Consider the following 12067-nt stretch of genomic DNA (forward strand, 5'->3'; position numbering starts at 1 on the left):
TGTATTGTGTCTTGCTGTATCCAATCTCTATTATATGAACAGTGGCGTAATAAGGGTGAGAAGTCCCCCCCCACCTGCCGTGTGCATCTCTTCCTTTGTACCTCTAGTTGAAGTTGTTGCTCATTGCGGTGAACGACGTGCTCTTTGCTATAATATAATTTTGAAGAAAATTTTGAAGAAATTTTGAAGAAAAACCAGTTAAGTACCACCCCCCCAAAAAAAAAAAACCAAAATCAAGAAGTTCCAGTAATATTTCACAGTCCACAACATGAAAAGTGCTCATCAAATCAAACTGCAATAGAAGAAGACTTTCTACCTAAAATAACCACCTTCCAGAGCTCTGATATGAGTGGTTATTACAGCTTGTGTAGTATAACTTTGTATTTTGTCTTGCTGTATCCAATCTCTATTATATGAACAGTGGCGTAATAAGGGTGAGAAGTCCCCCCCCACCTGCCGTGTGCATCCCTTCCTTTGTACCTCTAGTTGAAGTTGTTGCTCATTGCGGTGAACGACGTGCTCTTTACGACCCCGTCGGCTCTCCCTCTGATGTAACTTCCTATGTGCGGCACCCGGAAGTGACGTCGGCGGGAGAGCCGACGGGGTTGCAAAATGCATGTCGTTGACCGCTGTGAACCACAACTTCAACTAGAGGTACGGGGAAAGGGGACATGGCACCCCACCTTAATGGCGCCCAGGGTAGACTGCCCCTCTCCCCCCCCCCCCCCCCCCGCTTACTAAGCCACTGTATATGAATGTTTTACTGCGCTGCCTAGTGTTGGTACAATACAATGAAACGTGTGTATTATCTAATGTGCTACTGTGCTTTCTGTATCATTTCTGTATTATATGAATGTTGTAATGTTGTATTGTATTGAGGCTGTATCCTAATACATTTCACAGTAGAATTCCCCTATACTACAGATCTGATACTGTTAGCACAATTCAATGAAATACCTTCTCTCTATTATACAAATATTCTACTGTGATGCCTATTCATATGTTTTATTTATACTCAGCTGATGCTCCATCATATCTGTATTATAGGCCGCTCTCTGGTGAGCTTGTTACTAATGAGGCAGGCACTTGTTTGCTTTATAGAGTTTTCTTACTCAAAAATCTAGGTGCCCATCCTGGTGGGAATCAAATTTTAAGACCTGCCGCCCCAGTTTCCAAAATTGGAAAGACTCCGCTGTTGCTACTGCTAAGGGCAGCCATTTTGAATTAAGCATTACAGTTGTGACGTCACCATATCCTTTGCTGCTTCCTCTGCAAAAGTTAAGCCATCTCTGCAACCAGTTGAGTCTTCGGGTGATTTTGGCCAACAATGTGGGATTCCCTCATTTACAATTTTGCATGGGAGGATTCGCCTTCAGTTAAGGTTACAAGCTGGACCCTTGCTGTCCAAGTCCAAACTACACAGCACATGGCTTAAGGCCTTGGGAAAACGGGAGGTCCATCAGGTAACCCTACATCTCCCAGCAGAGCAGCCTGCAAATAATATCCTGGGGGATTTTGTTTTGCTACTGGCTTTTTTATTTAAGACTCCCACCCTCCCCCAGTTTTATTAGGTGGAGAACACAGGCCCAGAGCTGGTTAGTTGTGGATGGATGAGGATGGTAACAGAAGAAGCCCCCAAAAGATATGAACACCTGGTTATAGTTAAAAACACAGACAGAAATAAGAAATTCTAGACTAAGGCTAGACAGAAGAGGCTCAGGCTTAGTTAAAATAGAGAGAGAAGTAAATTCTTTGCTCTCTAATGGGGAATAACCCAACCAACTTCATTTATAACCATTCAGAAATTCTCACTGTTAGAAATAATACAATTCATAGATAAAATGTTTTGGAGGATTCAACCAATCTACCACCACTGGTTGATGGAAGGACTATTGCACTGCACCACTGAGTTAAGACAGTTCATTGTACATAGAGGGATGGAAAGCCACTGCATGAGGGCTTTCCAAACCCATCCTGAAGACCCCACAGCACTTCAGAGTATCCACAATGATTATACACAACATTTATGGAGGTCTTTAGAGTTTAATGGGCTGTAAGTCGAGAGGACAGCTTTGGGAAATCATGGTAATTAACAGGAGGCTACTTTAGCATAAGTAGAGAGTGTGCCATCCAGCTGGAAGGGCAAGGCATTGTATAGCCATGCATTGCAAGGTAGGGGATGGAAGCACGCAATTTTAGGTTGAGGAGGGAAGAGGAAAGGGGAAGATGAAGTCCTTCCCTCAGGGGTGACTGAATCCAGTTCAAAGTGGTTCTTCCCACTAGATTTGCATCCAAAGCCATTCTAGGCCAACGGAGAAATCCAGATCCCACAAGATTCCACGCCTTGCATGAGTTTTTCCGTCCAAGTTCTTTGTCATTGAGGGAGCAGAGAGCAACTGTACCACTTCCCATTTTCTCTGTATTTGGCGATATCTGTTGACGATGTTGATTTCCGTAACTTGTTTTCCTTAGTACAAGAATGAAGAACCGTAGTAAACAGCTCGAGTCCATGAGGCAGGGATCTCCAACACTGCCTTCCCCCTTCCCCTCTACAGAACTATCACGTATGGAGAATGCAACTCGGACAAGGCGATGCATCACTCAGGAAGCAATGGCTCAAAAAGAATGGACCAGTCCTGGCCAAAGTAGGTAGATGGAGGTACAGAAGGAACGCCTATCAGTTGCTGCCTGTGCCGTAGGAGCACTGGATTGTGGAGGCTGGAGGAGAGGGGTGGGGACGGTTAGGAGTCATCACACAACAGAGACAGGAACAGGACTGTGAGGGACAGAGTGCGGTCCAGGGTACTGGAACTCTGGGTTGACACAGGTGAAGCCACGGAATTCACTCTGGTCAATGCTAGCCAGCACCAGTTGGTCCGGCGGGGTCAGGGCCGGGGCCACACCCGTGAAGAACTTATCAAAATTTTCCCCACTCTTTCCGCACTGAAAAATAAAGAAAAACACACAGAAGTCAGAGTTGGACCTAACATGGCTTCTCACAACCTTGAGACAAACAATTTGTGGTCATGTCGTTGGTTAACTTTATATGAGAACCATATCTCTATATGGTATCTGGAATGAAGCCAGGACCTACAGTTAATAGACAAGCAAGGACACCTTGTGAAGACAAACAAACCTCCTTTCAGCTGCCCGGGAATTCCATCCTTTTCCTTAGGCAAAAAAAAAATAAAACATTAACAATCCTAGCTGGACAAAGCAAGACACAAGTGAGGAACTAGTGCTGCCCAGTTCGCTTTGGTGAATTTATTCGTTTCTCCCCAAAGTCGGACTCAGCGATTCAGTGAACCCATCATATTGATTTATTGAGCCATTGAATTGATACAAGGTTCGCGTAGGTGAACTGAGAATTATTTCCTTTATCTTTTCTTTATTTTTTTTGTCGAATGTAGTATCCTGTCTCCCCTTTTTGTGGGCTTAAAAAGGATTTATGTATGATGTATTATGTATTTTGCTTGTAGATTCTTTTTTTTCCTTTATATAATTGGATAATGTATTATTCAAACTATAATAAAAAAAACTTATTGAACTAAAAAAAAAAAAAGAAGTTTGTGAAGTAAACAAGCTCGCCAGTTTTTCATGGACATCTCCACTGTTTGCATTGCTAGGGATGGAAAGCTGCCACACAGGGGGATAGGAGGGAGAATCGAATCATTAATTCAATAGGCCGAATCGAAATTTTCCCCCCTGAATCGGACAGCAGTAGCGAGGACTCTCAAAGGGAAAAGGCACAGTAGGGCCTACCTATCAAATCTTTCGAAAAAGATTTAAAGACTTTCTTGTTTTCTTCTATTACAGTGGATTAGAGATTTTTTTTTTAATAGCATAATTCTCATACAAATTTATAAATTAAATATACTATGCAAACTCTGGATGTAAACCACATTGAGCCCTCTTTTGCAGGGATGATGTGGTCTATAAAACAAAGGATTAGATGAGATTTTTGTGCCAGCTAAGAAGCACAGGTTACATGGGAAGGCCAAAGCGGCTACATAAAAATGGTAAGACGGTGGTGCGAGTAGATGAACACGAACAAATAAAAAGAAAACTGTGTCTTATGGGGAATCTCTTGAGTGTTGCTAAATAAAATCTGGTACACGCACCGTCCCCATTATTTACTGGGTGCCACTAATTAACCCCTGCTTGGCCCCGATGTTAGGGTTACAAGATTTTGTAATGCTAAAATCCCCGCTCTGTTCTGCCCGAGTTACGCCCTGTTCTACCCCACCCCCCCAAACCTCGAGCTCTCAGTCACAGCTGGAGGGCCTCCGAGCATGCACAGGTGTGATGCAATGACGCAGCCCCAAACTTAAAGACCAGGACCAAAATGTTGCATTTTAATCATCCGTCTGGACCGTCCTGTAAAAAAAAAAAAAAAATCCGGACGCCTGGTAACCCTATGTGATGTTCAGTAGCTGTCTCTCTTTTATGAGCAGTGGCATAGTAAGGTGGGGAGGGGCAGTCCGCCCTGGGTGCCATCATGGTGGGAGCGCCGGCACTCTCCTCCTCTCCACCCTTGCCTCTTCCCACTCCTCCCCCTTCCGCATGCGAGCCCCCCCCTTCCCTTCCCCCATACCTTTAGCTGTTCACCGCCTCAAATAACAACTTCAGCGTGCCCCTCACGACCGCGTTGGCTCCCGCTGATGTGACTTCCGGGTGCTACGCATAGGAAGCAGCGTCAGAAAGAGAGGACGCGGGGAGCGCATTGAAGTTGGGTGTTACAGTGGTGAATAACTAGAGGTACAGGGGAATGGAGCCACCACCCCAGGTGCCTCTCATCCTCGCTATGCCATGGCCCCCACCTTAGTAACCCCCTGTTTCCCACAGAGCACTCCTCGCCCCCGTTACAAAACCCTGGATCCTTCCAGACGGGTGAGTTTACTTGTGGGGGGAGGGTGTGTGTGGTGCCAGTAATTCAGGGGTAAGGGGAGAGCGAGAGAAAGACAGATCTAATTAGCCTCCCAACAAATAGTACCAGCAGGGCCTCACTTTCATCCTCGGGATACACCTAGCCAGTCAGGATATCCAGAATTAATATACAGTGTTCCCCCGGTTGTTCGCGGTCGGCGGTTTGCAGTCCCGGTCATTCGCGGTATTTCCGACCGCGAACCGCTGACAAGAAGAGGGCGGCGGGAGAGGCAGGAGAGAGCAGCCAGTGCGCCGCGAGTGCAGGAAATCACTTGCGGTATGCTCCGACCGCCTCTTCCTGCACAAAGTCGGGCCTTATCCAATCAGGAACTTCTTTGACATGATTGGATAAGGCCCGACTTCGTGCAGGAAAAGGTGGTCGGAGCGTACCGCGAGTGATTTGCTGCACTTGCGACGCTCCGGCTGCTCTCCTGCTGCCCTCTTCAGGCTCCCCCATGAAAAACCGTATTCGCGGTTTTTTGAGATTCGCGGGAGGTCATAAAGCTTTATGGTTATAGAAACATGATGACAGATAAAGGCCAAATGGCCCTTCCAGTCTGCTCATCCACAGCATTCACTATCTCCTCCTTTCCCTAAGAGATCCCACGTCCCATACTTTCTTGAATACAGACGCAGTCTTTTGTCTCCACCACCTCTACTGGGAGACTATGCCATGCATCTCTATCACCCTTTCTGTAAAAAAAGTATTTCCTTAGATTACTCCTGAGCCTATCACCTCTTCACTTCATCCTATGCCTTCTCATTCCAGAGCTTCCTTTCAAATGAAAGAGACTCGACTCATGCGCATTTACGTCATATCTTCCCTCTCCTGCCTTTTCTCAAGAATATACATATTGAGATCTTTTTTTTTCAAAACTGTTTATTAAAGCAGACAAAATACAGAGAAACCAGCAGATACAACATTTTCCAATATACGTAAATACAAACAGCAAACAGCTAAAATTATGTAAGGATAAGTAGAGTCCAGGCTTGGGTTCTTATAGCCCAGACTCGGCCAATCCCCACCCCCATCCCTTCCTCACGCAACTGGCAAAATGGGTACCACTGGCTTCCGTAAACTGTTGACCACTTGACTTTTGATCAAAGGGGATAAGGTGTCCAAAAAAGATGCCCAAGCAGATAAAAAAAAATTGTACTCCAATGTCGAGAGAACCGAGCCGACATAGATTCCCACACCATTAAAAGATGGAACTTATTATGCCAATACCATATGGTGGGTGGGGAGTCCTGGAGCAGGTGATTCACTTCTTCTCCACAACATATCCCTTGCGGAGAAGCAGATTATCGCCTGCCGAGAGCCCTCCCAAATGACCCTGAGCCAGGAAATGAATCCCCTTGACATGTGATGGGAGAGTATAGCCCACCAGAGTCTGTAAGTAGCAACAGACCTCCCGCCAAAAGCCAGCAATAGTTGCACAAGACCAAAGGCCATCCTGACAGCATTTGAGGCAAGTGGGGTAAGGGCACACCCAAAATGAAAAGCCTGTTTTTGAGAAATATAACCTCTTTGAATCACCCAAAACTGGTATTCCTGAAGCTCAGTGCTCTGCACCACTCAGGGGATCCGTTGTACCAGTGGAGACAAGGACACCACCTGAGGGCCGAAGTGGCTCAACCAAACAGCTACGGGACCCAACTGCTGCTTCCCATCCTAAAGTAAAAGATAGGTCAGAGCCCATGGAAAGAAATAATCCGTCTCCAATGCTACATTAGTATACTGAGAATCCATAAAGAGCCAGTCCCACAGGTGCCGAAGCAGACAATCTAAATTATAGAGGTGAACCGAAGGAAGCCCCAGGCCACCCATACACCAGGAGCCCTGGAGAAAGGTACTATTGTACATATTGAGATTAAGTCTATCCCCATACACCTTATGATGAAGATAACCGACTTTATATATAGTGACATAGCAAATGACGGCAGATAAAGACCATCCAGTCTGCCCATAAGTTATACCCATTATAGAAACAGGGTCAGAGTTCACACCTCCCTCCTCTCCTTAGCATTAAATGATAGATATAAAACATAAGAATATTTTACAAAGCTTATAATCCAAGCCTCCTAAACTTTCTCTTTTTTTTAGTACTGTGAATTATTGCTTTCCTGATATTTTTATCTGCAAACGGTACATTAATATGAACTGTACAGCTGTACCGAGCAATGGTGGGAACTCACCGGGCGAGGCTTGAATGGGGGCTGGATCTCCAAATGTTCCAGACGCTCCCAGTCAATCCAGCGGAAGAAGGCGTGCTCTCGGATATCTCGCTCACCGTCACAGCCTGAGCCCAAGCGCTTCAATGGGTGTTTCGTGAGAAGCTGGCAGAAAGAGGTAGAGAAGGTCATTGAGCGATGGCGAGACCCAAACGGAGGAAACTGGGCTAAGCTCCCAAACTGGAGATGGCAAGAAGCAAGAATGGAAGTCAAGGATCCTGAGGTGAGAGAGGCCATTTGGAGTGGGACCTAGCTGAGAGGAAAGATGAAGGTATAGGAGGAAGAACAGCAGTAAAGATGAGATGTGGTTGGAAAGGGAAAGAGAAAAATGCTTGACAAAGAGACCATTTGGTATAAGTCCTAGTTGGAAGGAGAGGTGGAGCTTTAGGAAGAAGGACAGCAGTTGAGATGAGATGTGATGAAAATAGGGACCATGCTTTTGAGATATTGCCAAGCCTAGTGAAAGCTGCTTTGCCATCAGGCCCTACATGGTGCTGCCCACCACCCACCCAACCTCAGAGACTATGAGTTACCCCTTTACAGATTGAGACTGCCTCCCGGGAGAGGGTTTTGGGGTAAGTCACTGTCTGCTCCATGATGGACTGGAAAAGTTCATCTTCGTCTTCGCCATCAAATGGGGGCTAAATGTCCAGTGGCATTCCCCAAAAAAAGAGAGAACAAAATATAATAAGAGCAGGTAACCTCTTCCTCACACCACACACATGAATTACACAAGTCCCAAACCTCCCCCATCCCTGATTCCTGGGAGACTTGAGATTTTCCACCTCTATTCAATGACCAGGGAGAACCCCTAGGGAGAGAAGTTTATTATATTATAAATTTGATTGATCTCTTATTCAAAATTCTGGATGTTGGAACCATCCTCTTCTCAGGTGATTTGATGAAATCGTAATGCTAAACTATTTTAGGCATTCTTATAGCTAAGGCAAATATCGCTTACCTGCCCTGCCAGCATTTCATAGAGCAAGACCCCATAGGACCACCAGTCCACCGACTTCCCATACGCTTGGTAGGCAATAATCTGCAATGGACAACCAAAGCATGTCACCAGAAATGTGGCCCTCTTCCTCTTCAGTGTGAAATTGCCATCTACAGACAATGGGATAACGTTCTTCTGGCTAAGGCAAAGAGTTGTGGGATGAAATATTGTCATTGTTTAAGGAGCTGGCAACTCAGATACTTGCACAAGAAAGTGTAGAGAAAGCTCTGGGACCTGATGGCTTCCATCCAACAATAATGAAGGAGTTAGAGGGCACTCCTCACAGCTCTGTTTGACACAGCACAAGGTGGGTGAAGAACAAATGGATCGCTGCTCAGTAACAGAAGGAACATGAAGGAAGTGGAAAACTCCCTAGCTGTATGGGTAATGTCAGTGGCGGTCAACCTAAAGCAATATTTATTTATTCAATTTTCTATACCGTTCTCCCAGAAGAGCTCAGAACGATTTACATTAAATTTTTCAGGTACTCAAGCATTTTTCCTTGTCTGTCCCAGCAGGCTCGCAATCTATCTAATCCAGTGGTTCCCAACCCTGTCCTGGAGGAACACCAGGCCAATTGGGTTTTCAGGCTAGCCCTAATGAATATGCATGAAGCAAATTTGCATGCCTATCACTTCCATCATATGCAAATCTCTCTCATGCATATTCATTAGGGCTAGCCTGAAAACCCGATTGGCCTGGTGTTCCTCCAGGACAGGGTTGGGAATCACTGATCTAATCTACATGGAGAAGGTGAGCTACAAGATCAAGGGAAAAGCATTGGCAAACAAATTCGATTTCTTTACTGAAGTCACCACAGCCATAGATCAGTAGGGAGATATAGATGTGACCTGTCTGGTTTTGAGTAGGGGTTGTAACTTTAAAAAATACTATGAAACGAACACTCTCCTATCAGATGGCAGCCTAGGATAAAGATTTTAAGCAGCTTTTACTCACTTCAATTTCTTATTTACATTTTAGGAGACAATTGAAAACTCATTTGTTCTCAAACTTTATTGGTAATTAATTTAGTTTCTTGAGTTGAGAGTAGTTCAGAATACGGCTGTTCGTCTTATTTTTGGTTTAAGAAAAATGGGAGCATATTACTCCATTCTATCAAAAGCTTCATTGGCTGCCATTGGAATCCAGAGTCTTATTTAAGTTCTCATGTATCTGCTACAAAGCAGTATTTGGCATACTACCAGGCTATCTTACCCCTCATTTTACCCTGAGTTACATTAATAAGAGCTCTTGAAGAGTACACTTGTTTGCATATCCCTCAATAAAATCCTGTCATTACAAAAGGTTCCTCGACAGAACCTTTTCTTTTCAGGTGGCCACTGAATACGTGGCTTGCCAAAATTGTGTTAGAAGCTTCTTCTTATCTTGATTTTAAAAACAGATAAAAACTCAATTATTCAATAGACTGGCAACCTAATGTATCTTATTACTTACTTATCATTTTTATCTCATTTTAAATTGTTTGTATCTTCCCACTGTAAGCTTTTAACTTTGCCGAAATTTTAGATGATTTCAATTTTAAATATCTATTTGTACTGTATGTATAATGATTGATTGATGTGAACCGCCTAGAATTCCCAGGTATGGCGGTATATAACAATAAATTATTATCATTATTATTGATGTAGGCTTACTTTATTCTTTTGTAAACCGCATAGAACTTTCTGGTCATGCGGTCTAGAAATTAATTTTCTGTTATGTTAAGTTAGACAGAGCAGGCCCAACCGTTAAGCATGACTAGGCTGTTGCCTTGGGCAGCAACTTCTAAAGAGCAGCTGCAGGCAAAGCAAAACAATAGATCCCAAAAGCCACACAAATTTGAAAAACCATCAGCATGTAATAAATCTCAATATTACCCCCAAATCTTTTAAAAATGCATGTTAAAACTATCACAATCTTGGAGGGGGAGGCTGTAGGCAGGGGGTCTGAAAGTTGAGGGGGGGTAAGGCTCAATCCTCCTTCAGCAGACCCAGTGCAACGGTGGTGGGCACCCTAGGCAAAGTTAGAAACTGGCTGAGCAGCAGCCCTTGGGTACAGAGGGGTGATAACATGCCTACCTCGGGAGCGATGTAGTCGGGAGTGCCACAGAAAGTCCGAGTGGTGGCTCCGCTAAATATATTCTCCTTGCACATGCCAAAATCTGTGATTTTGATGTGCCCTTCTGTATCCAGCATCACGTTGTCCAGCTTCAAATCTCTGCATAAGAGAGAGAAAGAGAGAGACAGCAGGGCTGCCACCTCTGGGGTGAAACAAGTAAAGAGTGGAGATGACTTGGGGGGGATGGGAAACATACAGTGGGTAAAAGGCTGCCACAGACAATTCCCAGGATAGTCTCACTTTGACCTGTGCTTGCAGGGCCTTCTGCCCAGTGGTGTTAGCAAGGTTTAAAAAAAAATTTAAATTGAATCAGGTTGGTCAGACTGGATGGACCATTCGGGTCTTTATCTGCCGTCATCTACTATGTTACTATGTTACTATGACACTATTTTTGGCTGAAAATGTTTGTAATATATATGCATTGGAGTTTTTCTCTTTGTATCGTCTGGCTATTATACAGTATATGTTGATGTTGCGATCCGCCTTGGATAACGGCGAAATATAAATAATACAATCGTTTACAGCTATAGTTTATCTGACACTCCACGCAGGTCACACCCCTCGGAGCCATTTGCTCTCCTCGGATGCCAAATTTTTGGCTAGAGAGGAGATCCTCTGCGTTTATCCCTCTTTGAATTCTGTCACTGTTGTTTGTCATTTGATTTGGGATTTATTAAAGTTTCAAAAATGTACTTGTAACAGCACTGAAATTCAAGTGAGAGAGAGATAATACAATGTCAGCGTAATACTTATGAAAAAACTACTAAGTGTACATCAGACCATTGAAATAACAGAGATATGACGCTAATGGTTTTCTACAATACAGCTTATCACATAGCCAAGAGGCCTAGTGCAGATATTAAATCCTCAAATAAAAAATTTGGATAAAGAATTAAAAGAACAAAAGGAAGAAATAAAAGTTTTAAAACAGGACATGTCACAATTTAAAACAGAGACACAAAATACAAATAAGGAGCTAATGTTATTGAAACAAAATCAAGATATGTTGGTTAAAGATAATATATTACTCAGGAAGAAGTTGGAAGTGCAGGAGAATAATGGTCGAATAAATAACTTGAGATTTATAAATTTTCCAAGGATCCTGTCAACTTCTCCTAGAGAAATGGTGAAAAGGTATTTTATGGAAATTTTGGAAATTCCTGAAAACTCCTTACCTCCTCTTACAAGAGTGTATTACCTACCTACTAAGCCCCAATTCAAAGAAGAAGAAAAAATTGAGGAACCCCGGGAGAGGTCATTGGACATTTCGGCAATACTGGAACAATCAGATAGAGAATTGGCTGTTCCAGCTACTCTCTTGTTGTCTGTTGCTTTGGCTCCAGACAAGGATTGGATATTAAAACTTTTTTTTAAAAATAGATCCAAAGACTTCCTGGGGCAGCATATTCAGATTTTCCCTGATGTCTCTAGAGAGACTCAAAAAAGAAGGAAAGAATTTTTAATTCTAAAACCTGGAGTGACTCAAATAGGGGGTATTTTCTTTTTGAGATACCCATGTAAATGTGTAGTTAGATATTTATCATTGAAGTATATATTTACAGAGCCATCTCAACTGATTAGTTTTCTCTCAATGAAACGTCTAGAAAAAGGAATAATACCATAAGAACGTCCATAGAAAGTTAGCTCCCTGCACTTTAGCCAGATAAGGAATTTTTTCTTATTTAATTAATTTGAATTATATATGTTCTACTCTTAATTATGGATCCAATAATATTGAGGACTAGTGTGAGATTAACTAGTTTAGTATTTCCTTGTAGTAAATGTTAATTT

The 12067-nt window shown here is 43.3% G+C and overlaps 1 protein-coding gene across 1 annotated transcript in view; it reads right to left on the bottom strand.

Moving 5' to 3' along the window:
- Positions 1 to 1211: 1211 nt before the first annotated feature.
- Positions 1212 to 12067, bottom strand: part of PRKCG (protein kinase C gamma) — an 87124-nt gene continuing 76268 nt past the window's right edge. Inside the window, exons 15-19 of the mRNA XM_033961960.1 lie at positions 10237 to 10375; positions 8120 to 8200; positions 7692 to 7799; positions 7123 to 7263; positions 1212 to 2943 (exon numbers count right to left, since the gene is read on the bottom strand). Of these exons, the coding sequence (XP_033817851.1) occupies positions 2752 to 2943; positions 7123 to 7263; positions 7692 to 7799; positions 8120 to 8200; positions 10237 to 10375 (661 nt within the window). The 3' untranslated portion in view covers positions 1212 to 2751. The remainder of the gene's footprint in view (positions 2944 to 7122; positions 7264 to 7691; positions 7800 to 8119; positions 8201 to 10236; positions 10376 to 12067) is intronic.

Source organism: Geotrypetes seraphini, chromosome 10 (assembly GCF_902459505.1).
Source record: "Geotrypetes seraphini chromosome 10, aGeoSer1.1, whole genome shotgun sequence".
Classification (NCBI taxonomy): Eukaryota; Metazoa; Chordata; class Amphibia; order Gymnophiona; family Dermophiidae; genus Geotrypetes; species Geotrypetes seraphini.